Here is a 15,564-nt window from a genome sequence, read left to right on the forward strand (position 1 = left end):
CTTGGTGGACATGAAAGTTTTCGAGCATATAGACTTGCTCAATACCTCCCCAAATATCAATCAGACCTCAGCGACTCCAGCAACCTGATAATCCCTCGTCAACATGTCCTGATCAGATTGGGTTGCCCCCAGACTCTGATCTGCCACCCTGAATCAGTCCATCCGTCTATCGTAGAGTCCCTTTGGCCAACATGGGCCCCGACAAAGCCCTAATCCATAACCTCCTGTCACAGAATGCTGCCCTGCAACACCCCCTCACGGTCCAGCATTAGCCTAATCCACCAGGCCGCAGCTACATAAGAATGGAGCGCCCACGCGGTTTCACCCCGGTTCTGTTTGCTCGTTGCATCTGAATCAACACACTCCCCCGGAAGAATGAACAACGCAGGAAAGACCAGCACACCAAGACATCTTCAGACAACTACCACACTGTTGACTGCACCCGCCATCAGAGGATCCTTTTTGTTGTCTTACCTTGGGTGGTGATGCGGGCTGTCTGTCGGCCTGTCTGGTAGATCTCTGGTGTGGTAATGTGATCCGTGGAGCAAACATTAGACTTCTCGATGTACAAAGTGTGCAAGGCACTGGATGCTGCCTTCAAGAGGTTCATATCTGCAAATTTACACAAAAGGTAGTTTGTCAAACTACGAAATAGGGGACAAAACAGTGCAAACATCTGTTGCATTTCCTGAGTCAGGTTTTCACGGCACAACACACACAAAAAAACAAAATGTACACTGTATGCCAGGAATGGGCAACTAGTGAGGGCTCATTGAGGCAGGGTTGAGAATTAAAGATAGGGGTTGTGTTTTGGGAAGGGGGTCTACATACAACTACTTATTTTATGTCAAAATTGAATAGCTTGATTTGTTTGTGGCTTTGTTGTTGGTTTGAATCAAAAATACTTTTTTTTTTAATATTACAATACTATTTCAAGGGGCCTGGCTGACCTCAATAAATTAACCTGTGACACATTGAAGAAATTTAATCTGGCCCAATTGTATTCTAATTTTCCTGTCATTGATAACACACATGTGCAGACAAATCATTTAGTTTTTCTACCTGATATATCGTTGGTATAACAATACGAACAAAGACACTATTTGTACTAAACAATTTTAAGCCCAATTAAAAAAAAAAAAAGAATTCAAACCACATCTGACGAGCTTCTGTGTTTAAGAGAGTAATAAAATCAAATAAATTATGTTTATGATAAATAAGAACTACAGAAGGCACTAACTTGTTGCGGACTTGTTAGAGAAATAAAACAATAAAAATAAAAAAGGCAGACTGACATGGATACTGCCGATTCCAAAGTTAAGATAAAGGTTATCCACCTGAGACTCAACATCAGGTAACATCAGAAGCAACATTAACGCTGGGTTAAAAAGTAAGCGTTGATCATAAACAATTCACCTGCCCAGTTAACCAGGTGAGAGACCAAGCAGTAATAGGGTACCTCTGAAGTTAATGTTTGTCACCCAAATCGTTTGTTCCTGCACATAGATTTTATATGGACATACACTAATCAGATGCACAACGTGCATGGTTAAAATCGTCACCTCTGGAAAAATCCGCACTTTTCTAATGGGCTTTACTTCCTAGTTGTATTCCTTTCATTGCAGATGCGTCTGGTCGGTTTCCAAGTTTCTCTAGACTTGCATGCAGCTTTCAGAACCAATACTGTCCTCTAGCGGCAAACATAACAACTGCGCCCAGTGATCACCTCAAATAACAGCGCCAGTTAGCATTTAAATATTCATTTTGAAGTCTATAAAATTACTGCTCATTTCAAAATATACGTTTTGGTAAATATTTAAAATAGATAGAAAGATATGTATGGAGCAGTAGTGATGCTCTCACTGGTCCAGTTTAATTTTCAGAGGTGTCTGAGTCAAATGGGAGCGAGTTTTTCCTGAACATCAATTCCTTGGGTCCCTCCCCTCCTATTCCCACGCCTCAGTTACAGTGCCATCTCTCAGCAACTTTCACTTAATCCCGAACCTAAATGTGATGAGCACATCTCCCCAAGGGCCCATCCGTGCAGAAGTTCACATTGTCTGCAACACACATTGTTTTGCTCGAGATGAACACACAAGAGATTATGGCAGCACGGGGAGTCGTTCTGCCTAAGGGAGAGGGAGCTGGCAATGGGACATTTGAGGATGTCCCGGGGATTTGTCGGCCTCTCGTATGGCTCCTGTGGGGAATATTCAGGAGGAGTCATCCCTGCAGCTGAGGTGTGATGGGAGACTCAGCAATAAAATTGATTTGTACTTATCATACACAGAACTAGAGCTGCAGGAACAGTCCATTTCTATCCCTAGGTACAATCTAAATTAATGTTCAATAATGTACCAATTATTGGACTCATTTAATTATTTCTACCTTTTCCTTGACTCAAAAAGTATAAACAGGTATGTGTGTTATTGGGCTTTTTATACTGCCACATCCTGTCTGCATCCAACACTTAGGCACTCGGTCCCTCAATTGGCGTTTGCTCCTCATCGGACGGTCGAACACACAGCAGCTACGTTAAGATCCTGTGCCCCAAAGCATTTTTACCTCCAGAGAAAAGGCAGTCAGGATATAATATGGGATCACCTTGCAATGCCTGCAGCGCCACTGAGCACACATGCACCACTCCGTGTGTGTGTGTCCTCTCATCTGAAGTCCTTTTTGCACAAGAATTTTCCCATTAAGAAACCCCTTCAATTACTTCACAGATTACACCGCCCTTGTCCTCGCTTTAATCTGGCCTCGAATCATCATTATTGCACTCGCAAGCTCAATGAAGGCAATAGAAACATAAAGCCTCTCTCAGCAAGCAAGCACAACACTCTCCTCTTCTCGCCTTTGTCCGCTTTCGGATTATACATTCATTTTTGCCAGGCGTGTGGTCAAACTTGGCCCTGGGAAAAGCCGCGTGTATTCCTCCCTTTCATGTGCCCCTCATGGTCGGGGTATCTAATGGTCATAACCGAGACGGCCATGCTGGGAGTGCATTTGAAGGAGCGGTCAAGGAGCCCCTAATCCTCTCATACACAGTTTGTAGTGGCGGCCCCCAATACAAGAGCAGATTTTGTTGCAGGAAAAGAGTGAGAAGCTGAAGTAGGTGGTTTCTAGCTACTGAGGAATTTTGATTAAAAGTCGAAAAACTTTTGAATAAAAACATACAGTGAATCCATGTTCATTCGTCGTGGCCCCTCTTTATCATACATTTTTAAGTGATCGATGTTTATTAGTTTTAACAGTACACAAGCAAGAATTAAGAGTCTGGCAACTTCAATTTAGTACCATGCTCAGAATTAAAAACAAAATCTTTACATAATAAATACACAAGCCATTTGTTTCCTGTAGTATGACCCACACTAGTAGGAGTAGCCACTGGAGGAGCTAAAGGGGGGCTGGGGGTGGGGGGGGGCGAGGGCACTGGCCCCATTTGAAATATGTTTGGACCCCCCAGGTGCCAGGTCAGATAATTGACTTGTGGGTATTTCGTATTTTTTCCAGGAATTTTTTTTTCCGCATTTCAACCCGTCCCCCCCATAGAAAACACGTTATGATAATCAGCGTTTTCTGAAGAATTTTTAGGGTGTGTAATTGTTCTGGTTTGTTTTACTGACCCCCTGACATATCCTTTGAGTTTTGGAGATTACCAAAGTCAAGTGTGGTGCGCTTCTCTGAACCATTAGTCACTCCTCTCGCAGCGAAAGAGGTGCTCACAGCACAAGTGAAGAAGATGTTTTTTTTTCTTGAGCAGCCAGTAGCAAAAGAGTGGGGGAAAGGAACCCTCGTTTCTAAACGTCGGCGGGGGCCTCTCCCGACAGATAGCAGCAGGGTGCCTGCCTTCCGATGTCCCCACACCCGCCCCCGCCTTCCAGCAACCATCCAGTTCACCCTCTCCACCAGCACCTGGCCACTCGATGCTTAAAAAAAAGAGGAGTAACTTGGCAGAACAAAGAATGCCAACTTGTGCATGAGGCATGTGTTTTGATTAAGAATATTTGCTGTTCTTTAGGTCAATAATTTTTAGCACATTTGATTCCACTTTATCATGACTGGTAATTTTGAGACAACATATGATTATTTTTTTAAATATTTGGTGTTTTTAACATATTGTGTATTTGACACTGCATTGTAATGGTTTGTGTGATGTCAGGATGCCAAATTGACCTCAGCTCATGAAGAAAGTTACACCTGCAGAATTTGGTCAATTTCAGGGAGTCAGGTGAAATAACCCAATATTTATGTATTAGAATTAGGTTGAATTATTTTTCATTTTGTGATAGGAAAAGATTTGGTTAAAAAAAAATATCCAGTGAAGAAAATATCAATTCCGTTACCGATTTCCTGTCAGAATCTCAAAACCATTTAGTAAGAAACATGAAGCATCCGCACCTAGTGTGCCACAGCAAATAATGTGTTGGGATGGATCTGGCCCCTAGACCTTGAGTTTGACACCTGTGAGGTAGCATGCTACATTCTGTATGCAAAAACTCCAGTTAAGGGGACCATACTGACTTGAACCACACTACTTGATGGTACTGTGACTCTTATTCGTTGGATAGGCCAACAATCTTTAAGTGAAAGAAACTGAGTAGGACACGGTACGTAACACGAGGAAGCCTCCATCATCTACCACCCCCCCTACATCTTCGCCCGTTACACCGACTTCCCGTGTCACCATGTTGTCTGGTCCCGCAAGGCTGCAGGTTTCTGGTCCAGCGGCCCGGGACAAGGCTGCCATTAACTGGAGGGCTGTGCGGAGGGCGCGGGGGACAAAAGAGCCAACACGCTGTCCCTGCCCTCAGACAAGGCCTGAAACAAATGTTACAGAGCCGGCGCAGAATGGAATCATCCGGCCGGTGTCACTGAATACATTTACCTACCTCAGAGTCCTTTCAGACCGCTGCTTTGTTTTAGCCTAGGAAGAAAGGAGGCGGTGAATGGAGGGGGTCGGGAGGGGGGGGCAGTGGGCAATGAGAAATAACACAAGGAGAGAAGGGAGGAGAATCAAACAAGCTCCTGGTTTCCACAACGACGGCCGCAGCGCCGAAAACACCACAGGCTTTGGTTGTGTGTGTACGTGTCTTCCCCCACAAGGATGACGGGAGGTCTTGTTGATTGTTGTGTTTTTGTTTTTCTTTTTGGCTTTCCCTGCTCCCTTTTCGGATCCTTTGTCCACTCTTCTCCTGGCTGGACTCTTTTGGTGGCTAATTGGAGAGCCGGAGAGGAGAGCAAACGCCACACAAGACATCCTATAAGCTCCTCCACTCCACTTTTTTGACCAAATCATTGAAAGAGCGCACATCACAAAGTCACATTGCGGATTGGAGTGGCTCACTGTTGTTGTTTTTTCTCGTAAAAATACTTCAGATGTTTGCCTTCTTTGTGAAGACAACAGAAAGGACTTGAGAAGGGAGAGTTGAGGAATTAGTATCATACACAGTGACGCACTGAAAGTGGGGCAATGTTTGGCTTTGTTGCACCAAACTCAATAAAGGAGGACACAACTCAGTCACACATTTGTGATTAGAAAAAAAGTGTGCGCAAACACATTTCACCCTCAAAAAGTCAACGTGCCATTCCATTAAGTTATGATTATTTTTTTAATGACTAAATAATAAATCCCAAAATGTTGTGTCGTAAATATATCTAGCTGCATAAATTCTTAGGAAGAAGGCAATGCAATCAATATTAACCATACAATATTATTTATTAACGCTACTATTATTTTGCACATGCACATTACAGCCACAATGAAATAATAATCTATTAAGGATATTTTTGTATTATTCTGTGTTGGGTTTATATATTTACTTGGATTTATTTATTCTAATATTCAAACATGCACATTTTAAAATCCACACTTACTACTTTTTTCCAATGCATTGAACTATGAATAACTTCAGTATACAATTCAAAATAGATTAATTTTAACATATATATTTTACATATACCTATTACAGACTAATAACTCCAATAAGTGTTTGTCCTATGAATGCTTTCCCCCCCAATACCAAATGAAATCTCATCTTGTGGCCCAACAAAAAGTAATTAGTGAGTCGTTTTCTCCCATAATCCCTTGAGCTAATCTCCTCCAATCCACTGCCTTTGATTCAGTCATCTTTTCACACATATTCTAATCCATTTTGCTTTGGACTTTTTGTGTAGCTCGCGGTCTGCCCGCTTTTGCACAAAGAGCAGTCACTGAGCTATGACATTAAAAGCTATTGTCGAGTGGCCTTCGGCCGCCAACCCTTAATATGGGCCCGCATTTGCGGAGGAAGTGCTTGTTTTCATCCGTTGTCATGACGATGAACGCACAGATGCTGCACACAGCTTCTCATAATGATTATAAGATATATCAATTCGTTCATCACTTAAGGACAACATCATCATCTCTCAGATCATAGCAGCTCTCATGAGTGAAAAATCACAATTAATCACAATTAATAACGGACTCTTCACTCTTTTGGGATTTATGGGCCAAAGGCGCAATAGACGGACACTATCTTTTGCTTGAAATCTTATTCGGAGCGGCTTTAAAAGCTCTTGCTGTCATAAACAAAGCAAAAAATGCATGCATATTGATGATGCTGGGGCGCGTGTGAATTTGACATCATCCACAGAGCCCCTCATACCGCTTCACGACCCCAATAGTTGCAAGTGTTCAATACATTATTCATCGGTTTGGTTGTGTCACATTATCTCATCCTTTGTTACAAGTTGCCCCACGTCTGTGCGTGTGTGTATGTCTGTTTGACTGCTTCAGACATCCTCTTGACTGTCTGCCGCCGTCTCACCACTTACAAAGAGATATGTTTGCCATACATTCATCAGGCCAGTATGTCTAATAAAGCAGGGGGGGGACTTTTTGTCGCAAGAGACAGACACCTCTTTTAAACGTGCATGACGGCTAATTGAGTTTGTCCGTGAAGCGTTCATTCACTGTCAGACCTTTGACAAGAGACGAGGGCCGCGTTCAAGATGAGCCAAGTTCTCCCCTCGTCAATCTTTTTCTCAAAAAGTCAACAAGCGGGCCAGACGTGCACACACACACGCACACCAGAGTGCAGCGCCGAGGGGTCTGGGACATCCCGCAGGCTGCATCCTGTTCCTGTTGAATGGCCCTTGTGTCACAAAGCACAATTTGGCGACGCTTGCCTGGCTACCTGCGTGGGACCTGAACGCCTCCCAGGATGACTTGTGGTCTTTGCTTTGTGTTTTGTTGGGCCCAGAAGACTCTTTCTCCCTCCTCTCTCTCTCTGTTACTCACTCTCAAGTGGTCTGCAGAGAGTGTCCAGCTTGGGAACCTGGCTGGCTGCCTTACTGCTAACCCACACCCCTCCATGCACTCACCACACACACACACACAGAAACACAAGCGTGCACACACTCACATCCCTACACGACAGGCCTCCTGAATTACCTTATTAGCTGAGTGTTTGACACAGTGGTTGCTCATGGTCACTCCCTCATTTGACACATACAGAGTAACATACGGAACAGAGGGTGGCTCGTTTATACACATACACACATGCACACACACACCGTGCTGACAATAGCAGAGCTGAATAAGCAGTGTGCCAGTGAGAGGGCAAGAGGCATGGGAAGAAAGCATTTTTGCCAAAGTCAGGTTTGGCTTCACAAACAAGCATTAACACACACCGTGCACACACAGTTCGTTTGTCACTCATTGAGGGGGGTACACACAAATAACCTTCCACGCCTTATGGAAAACAGTCCACTGAGTATGGTCAAACAATACTGGAGTTGACATGATAGACACTGGCCTGAAAAAGTTTAATTTTTGAAATTAAATTAAAAAAAAAAATTTGAAAATTTAAGTGAGGTAGGTACTGGGTTCATCGCACAGTGTCACTACGATGAGTCACGCCTCATCTTGCCTCTTTGATTATCTACATGTGCACGTGTATGGATTGAGACAACATGCTGGCGGGTAACTACAATCCACCGGAGGGCTCCTGCTCATTACCCAGAGGTCACAGCCCCTGCCTGACCACTTCCTGCTCGACCCCCCCTTCCACAGACGCGAGCACGCTGGGCTGCGGATCACACTTGCTGCTCACTAACAATCCGGCTTCCTGCCCCAGATGGAGGGAAGACACGTCGCGCCGGAGAGCGCTGGCTTCTATCTACTCCTTGCTGTGCTCACTTCCTGCTCTCTCACGCTCTCACTCTCATTCATGACCCTCCTGTCAATTCACAACAAAATACTCCCAGGGACATCTTGTTCTAAACTTCCTCCCCATACTCCTTCATATTAAGCAAGCATGACTCATATGGACCTCAATCAGGCTTGAATGAGGAACGTTCCACAAGTGGCCCTTGTAAAGTTAACTGGAGGAAGTGTGCATATAAGCAAATTGTGCTATAAATGACTTGACCTAATTATGCTTGTTTGACTTTTTCAGTCATTGCCATAACAAACTAGAGTGCAAACAAGAAGGGACAGCCATCTATTCATTTTGTGTTGCAGTTGTCCTAAAAACTGTCCAATGTCAACGTTCAGCAACACTATGAAGTGTGTTGACAGTTTGAAATTGCACTGTAGACAATTCCCACCCGGTTCACACAACCCTTCGGATCGAAAGCCAACAGCGAGCATCCAGTGAGGAGCTGGGCTAAAAAAGCAGCCAAAGTGAAGAGCGATGTGCTGAATGGAATCCGAGGACATCTTATTGATGCCAGATGGGCTTTGCGAGTGCAAGATTGGCCCCAAGAAAGAGGGCTTGCACAAACATTATTGTTTACCGGCGCACGGCCATTGTTGGAGCGGCGTCCGTCGCTGACGTAGCAGCATCCTGCCAAATTAGAGTGCAGCGGCAGGGGTGCTGCTCTGCCTTTGCTTTCATGGTCGCCGTAGGACTCCGCACGGGCTTTTTTGTGATTGGTCAGCAGTCGTTACAATGACCCTCTGGGTGACTGACCCCGTGACTCACCGCTGGAGGCCCAGCCGAGGCCTGAACGAGGTCAGACGAGTAAAGGCCGCTGGGCAGGACGGTCCGGGGTTGTTGACTCGGGGACCTGACCCTGGCCCGCTTCCCTCCTGCAGGGTCAGGTCTGAAGCTCAGAAGACCTTGGTCTCCTGCTGAGACCAGGGATGAGCAGCTATTCAGTGAAGCTGAATCAGGAGCTTTTGTCCGGATCAGCGCTGACCAGCGGGGACCTAACGGGTCAAGCGGGCCAGGATCCTGCTGCTGGCCGCTGAGAGTGAAATCAGACGCTCTCATTAGGGAAGCCATTCTACTCCGGAGAAATGTGTGAAAAGTTCCAATTAGCTGGAATTAGTGGTGGGGACGCCCAATTGATCATATTGATCACACTGCTGGTCTTCAGTCCAATTCCTTATATTCACCAAGGCATGATGGCAGCATACAGCATCAGCCATGCAGCACTAACACCGGAAGAGCGACCAGATGGTCAGTCCTCCTTTAGCCATCAACCAGCTAAACTGTCATTGAGCGTTGACCTCCACCAATGCCACTAGCATAAATTGCGAGATGTGAGAATAAATGATTTGGCACCTTCCGTTACTTCATGTAACAAATTTACTGCCAATCCTGGAGGGAGGGGACATCTGATCTATCATTGTTGTCATTTCCAATTGGTTGAAATTACAACAAATATCCACCTAGTGGTGAAAAAAGGATGCAGAGGTGATGAGGTGACTTGATAAGCCATCAAGACAGGCTGTATCTTGTTCCACAAGACGTCCATCTCCCCCCTCATCCGTCCATCGAGCATTCGGCGCATCCATCTCTCTCTGTCAACAAGCGATGACCAAGCTCAGGGCCGCAGAGGAAGCCCCTGTCAAGATAGGACCCTTATCACGACCCGCTCAGCCCCGCCTGTTCCCATCATCCATCAGGCGGCCAGCCACCTGGACGACTGCTGACCCTCGCTACGTGCCGATTGGACATTGAAGCGGAGAAGACACGCAGGAGTGCAGGAGATGAGACAGATAAGGGGCTTGCTCACATTCTTGGAAGTCATACTTTTCTTTGCATATACCATAATTGAGAGGTCATCATTGTCCTTTTGACTCAAGGAGGAGCACCTGGCCTCTTCTCAAGAAACATCGAAGCTATGTTTAACTCCTGCAGTGATTGCCCAATTTTGCTCGTTACTTTCATAGTATGTATGCAGCAAGAACCTGTTTAATTTAGCTATTGCAAGGGGAGAGTGAACTTTTACACCAACTGTGGTCTCACTAGTTTCCATTGTATCATTTCTGCAGTGTTGTACTATGATGATATTGTATCTCACTCTCCACTCACATCAATGTCAAGCGATGTTGGCCAAGCGGCTCCTCCAAAGCTGGAATGGAATAGTACAAGTTTGCACGATCATACACGTCAGACAGACATGTCTGGATCCTAGTTAGCATTGGCAGATGTCTGCTCTCTATTTTCTGTTTGCGTTTGAGTTACGGAAAGTCCTGATGCATCCTCAGAGACCAGCTCCTCCTCCGCCTCTTGTGTTTGCTTTGTTTGTATTAGCAGTCGGCTGGAGTGAATTAAGGATGAAGAGAGGAGCATCCATCTCCGTCTGGATTTAGCTTCCCGCTCGTGCAAAAATAAGTGGCCAATTAAGTTGGCGGCAACCGTGTGCGCTTGTCCCTATCTGACTGCAGATTAATGACCGGCCAGCGCTTTCCCTCTCCACGCCCATTTATCAGAAGCAGCAACTAGGTCAGATGATGATTAAATGTTCGGACCGCCGGGTCCTCCTGGGGCCCCAGGTCCTAGCATCGCCGTCGGCTCCTGGCTGGATTTAATTGCTGGCCTTTCTCCTGCCGCCGAGAGGAAAGGAAGGCGATTGCATTGGCAGCTCCTATTAGCCCAAGAGTGCTGCGATGTCTCCCATCTTGAAGAGCCCACTTCATTAAAAGATTCCCACTTAGGCACAATTGGACCTTTCTCACTGTCACTGTCAACCACCTAGTACACTTTGACAACCTGCTGTGAACTAGTGCAAGTACCACTCCAAAAGTTAAGCAATGATGATTGGGGTCCTATTAGAAAAGTGAAGGAATTGGAAAATAGAATTAGTTTGCTCGACTTACCGCTGTTACTTGTAATAACATTTTCTATACTCCTTTTGTCATTTAGGGTTGGTAGAGAGTGGGAGCCAATCCGTGCAAACTCAGACTCCACCTTGGGCACTAGTTACTCACAAGGCACATTCACAACATCACTGTGTGGGAACTCAACCCACGTTGATAAATAAATTACCCAGACTTAGCTATACTTGACACACTAGCCTAATTTGTATGATCCATAAATTTGTAATCTGAAAGATAGTCACAACACAGACACAGTAACAAGTGTAAAAAGAAGTTAACCACTATTAATACACAACTGTAACAAAAACTACTGTACATGATATGCATGCAACAAAAAGCTTAGCATTACCACGGTCACCCCACACTGTCACTTTGGATGCATGCGCACACACACTTTAAGTCTCTTTTAGGCCGGCTCATTGATCAGTGGGTGCTCTTCTTTAAATGTGATTACTGAGTGCAAGGCAGCAAGGGAGCACTTGATGAAATTAGCCTAGCAAGCGCATGTAATGGAATTTATGTGTGTGCGTGTATAAGGGGGGGTCAGTCACTCTCACATGAGCGTCTGTCAAGAGTCTTACTATCAGCTGCTAATTGACTACTGAGTCAACAAGGAGAAGTGTGTGCATCTTTAACAGTATTACTCTTAAATACCTACACACGTTCTTCTCTAAGCATTCCTATAAACTCTTCTATACTCACTAGATTTGAACGTAGAGTCAAATCTTCACAGTCTTTCATAAGATTTTCTCAAGCTGTATTGAACCAAGCCACATAAAGATCTCTTGGGTGGCATATCACCAAATGATATAGTAATGAAAGAGCATTTAATCATTACGGATGTCATTATATGCCACTGGCATAGATAGAAGAACATTAATGCATGCATATGTTGCAAATAAATTGGATCAAGTGGTCACGATTGCACAATTTTGCAAGGCACGTCAGGTAATCAATCGCAAATGTGGGAAGCTCTGCGTAATACTGATCTCACTTCGACTATATACAGAAAATTTTATTTAAACCACCAAAAATAAAAAACGGGTATCGCTGGCATGTGAAAGGATTCCATCGCCGCCAGTGTGACCCGGCCGGGCCTTTCAGCCGCAAAGCTTTTCAAGCGGCGGCTGGCCGGACAATACGCGACTGGTGTCCGGACTCGGACCGGCCCCTGAGCCGATTATGAAGCACTAACAACGCCCCCCCCTTACCGGGCCTACGGGGTCAGCGGCCAGGATGACCTGTGATCTCCCGCCATGTTTGGACACGTCCGTGCACAAAGCGTCTAATTAGAATATGCATGGGAAGGAAGGAGGGCAAGAGGGCTCCGGACTGTTGCAAGCGCTGCCATGTGCGTCTACGTATGAGGTTGGCATGGCGACCTGGTCAGTGACTGCTGGACCACCGGACCATCTCCCCCGCATGTGTCCTCTCTTGTCCGAGGTCTCATTGTTAGGAGGCCAGGGGGAGGAATTACACCAGGGATGATCCCGTATTACTGGGCCAGGCCGCCATTCAGGTTGCTCTTAGTTTTGTTGGCCTGCTCTGGTTTTATCCTCCTCTCTGAGTTGCGCCACTGAGCCCAGCTCTTTGATGTCCTCATAGACTGACCGCCATACGGCAAAACAAATGCAACACTAATACTTTGTAGCCTTTGAAAAAAATTTCCATTGTTAAAATGAACAGAGCAAGAATTTGTTGTCAAATGAACTTGTGGAAAAAGACTTGCCTTTCTGGATTGGGTGTGACCAATATACGGCAATTTTATAATTGATGTTATGATTATGTTAAATGTGTGCTGAGACCAGGAAAAACAAAACCCAGCACAACTGTGTTCAATTTACAGTTTCCTTCTTTAAATAAAGTTTCCTGATGATCAGAGGCTGCTGTTGTTGAACTGTTGCAATGCAGTATGAAGAGAAACTGGAAATTTGAAACAAAAAAAGGGAAAAATCTCTTGATAGAAAGAGAAATTGTATTACTGAAATGATGCTGTTTATTCAAATGATATAGATGTTACTTTGTACATTATAAAATAAAAATCAATACTTTATGTGGCCCAACTAAGCAAATAAGCAAATAAAGTGAGTTTGCGTCATGTTTCTTGCTAAATACGTTTATTCTTTTCAGCTTTGTAAAAAACCTATACTAAAATTAATTTTATACTCTCACATTTAATTGCAAGTCTTATGGTCTGATGCAAACCAAGGTTAAACTTTTGGGTCAAATTTTGAGACGGTGTGTTTTCACCAAATATACAAGCAATTATTACCAAAAGACGAGCATGACAACAGGTGGGCTGTGGCAACTTTATGATTTGGCCTGTTTTATAAGGATTTGAGTCTTTGTTTTCTTTTTCTTTCTCTAAAATTTTCAAATTGAGTTCTATAAGTTAAAGGTCAAATTAATGGTTGAAATATTTTGAAATCATCAGTTTCATTTTTACACCTGGCAATTGAACAGGGGTGTGCAGACTTTTTATATACATAGTATATATAACTCATGACTGCATAGGTCTGGTCTAATGATAATAATTAAAACTCATAACTTATTATTTGATGCAACTGTGCTACTCTTTATCTCCATCCTACATCATCCAGCTGTTCGGACTTTAAACGGCGACCTGCAACTAACCTCGAAAGCAGCGTGTGTGCGCGCGCGTGCAATGCCTTTGGAGCAGCCAGCCGTCCGTACTGTTTTTATTGCTCACGTCATACACAGCCAGAGGGTGTGTGTGAATGCGTGCATGTGTGTCAGGAATGGCCGGGGGTCCCGCTCTGCGTGTACTCATTCAGCGAAGAGGTCGTGTGTCAGGGGTCAAAGGGTCTGCGCGGAGAGCATGAGGTGGCTCGAGGTGCTGGCGAGGTGGGGGTGGGGCGTGATGCGAGTGTGTGAGCACGTTATAGAGGGAGCAGTGGTGCACATAGCCTGAGGTAGATAGGCTATCTTAATTAGTCTCTGGAGACTTTAAGGGGCGGTGTGTTCTGGGAGTTTTTGAAGGCAACCCGCTGTTACTTTTAGGCGATGTATATATTGTGATCTGGATACAGTACAACTTTGAAATCCCCTGAGAAATACATTCCCTGGGATACCTGAGTGCAATTCAATGAACAAGAGTTCTCAATGTAAAATTGTTTTTGAAAAACAGATTTGTCATTTCTACTATGTTTATATTTTATGAAATCTTGCCAAAATTGTAAATATTCATGCTTCTTTTGCGGTTGATTGATATCCTCTCTGAATAGTCTGTTGAATGTGACTTCTATATAATGCTATTTTACATCCTCATTTACTAGTTGTAAAGTTTGTTTGGAGGTAACTTATACAACCTAAATTTTATATATTTGTTTTACTTCAACTGTGCATCTTCTGTGAACCATGAATTTAAAGAAGAATTGAATGAGTTCAATTAAAAAAGTGGAACTCTTGTAGAACATGCTTTTGGATGGATTCACATAAACTGATCCAATTCCGGCCTGATTTCTAGACTGAAAATCATTTGTGTGTGTGTGTGTGCGCCTGTGTGTGTGTGCGTGTGTACATTGCGGCACTGTTTGCTGAGAGACAGTCGGAAGGCTGAGCACATTATCCACCTATTAAAGTTCTGACATTATTTACCTCACTCCTCTCAGAGGGATCGCCTGATGAAAGGCCGCCAAGTGCTTGTGTGTGTGTGTTTCACTCGTGTCTGGAGAGACGACAACTACAGTCACTCATTGTTGGCAGAGCAAACATTGCTGAGCATCCGACAGCACACAATGTGCGCGCTCGCACACGCACGCACACACACACACACATGCACACACTTGAAGAACCAACGCTGACAAACAATTAGCTGACCAAGGTGTAAATATTTTGCCACACTTCATTTGAAAACATGCAGTTTGATACAATTTCAAACAGATTTTTTTTGCCTGCATTAAATCTGCCTGCACCAATGCGACAAACTGGAGGTGTTGTTACTTTGTAAGCTGCATACATTTGCTCAATATAACAGGGTAGGCAAGTTTGACATACGCCGAGTAGATGATTTGTGGTCGCCATGACAACATCAGCAACACCACACAAATTATTTTCAGTTGTTATTTCTAAGAAAATTGTTAACGGATTTCTGTTTTAAACAATAAATTATACGAGTATTATGCGCAGTGACCACCGCCAGTTTATATTCAGTTATTATTTGATTTAACAATTTGAAGAATATTGAAGAAGAAGTTTACCATTGAAGAAGAAGCTTACCATTGCCCACAACACAAACTCTATTGTGGTTTGATCAGCTGTCAAGTTGCTCTCTAAGGTGGCCAGTAAACATTTCTGATGGACTGGCTGTTCCAATGTTTGCCAGTGCAGAGAGGAGACGTGTGGAGGTCAAAGAAGGTCAGCGGAGCAAAGGGGTGACCTTTCGTCTGCTGCACCAGCGACCTGCAGGTGAATAAACACGCACGCACGCACGCACAGAGCAAAAGAAT

General features: G+C 44.3%; 1 protein-coding gene across 1 annotated transcript in view; it reads right to left on the reverse strand.

Annotated features, from left to right (window-relative positions):
• Window positions 1-1,699, reverse strand: part of hes1 (hes family bHLH transcription factor 1) — a 38,281-nt gene extending 36,582 nt beyond the window's left edge. Inside the window, exons 1-2 of the mRNA XM_088394192.1 lie at window positions 1,563-1,699; window positions 475-612 (exon numbers count right to left, since the gene is read on the reverse strand). Of these exons, the coding sequence (XP_088250318.1) occupies window positions 475-552 (78 nt within the window). The 5' untranslated portion in view covers window positions 553-612; window positions 1,563-1,699. The remainder of the gene's footprint in view (window positions 1-474; window positions 613-1,562) is intronic.
• Between the last annotated feature and the right edge of the window lie 13,865 nt (window positions 1,700-15,564).

This window comes from Syngnathus floridae, chromosome 13 (assembly GCF_059516105.1).
Source record: "Syngnathus floridae isolate MCC-2025c chromosome 13, RoL_Sflo_1.0, whole genome shotgun sequence".
NCBI classification, from domain to species: domain Eukaryota; kingdom Metazoa; phylum Chordata; class Actinopteri; order Syngnathiformes; family Syngnathidae; genus Syngnathus; species Syngnathus floridae.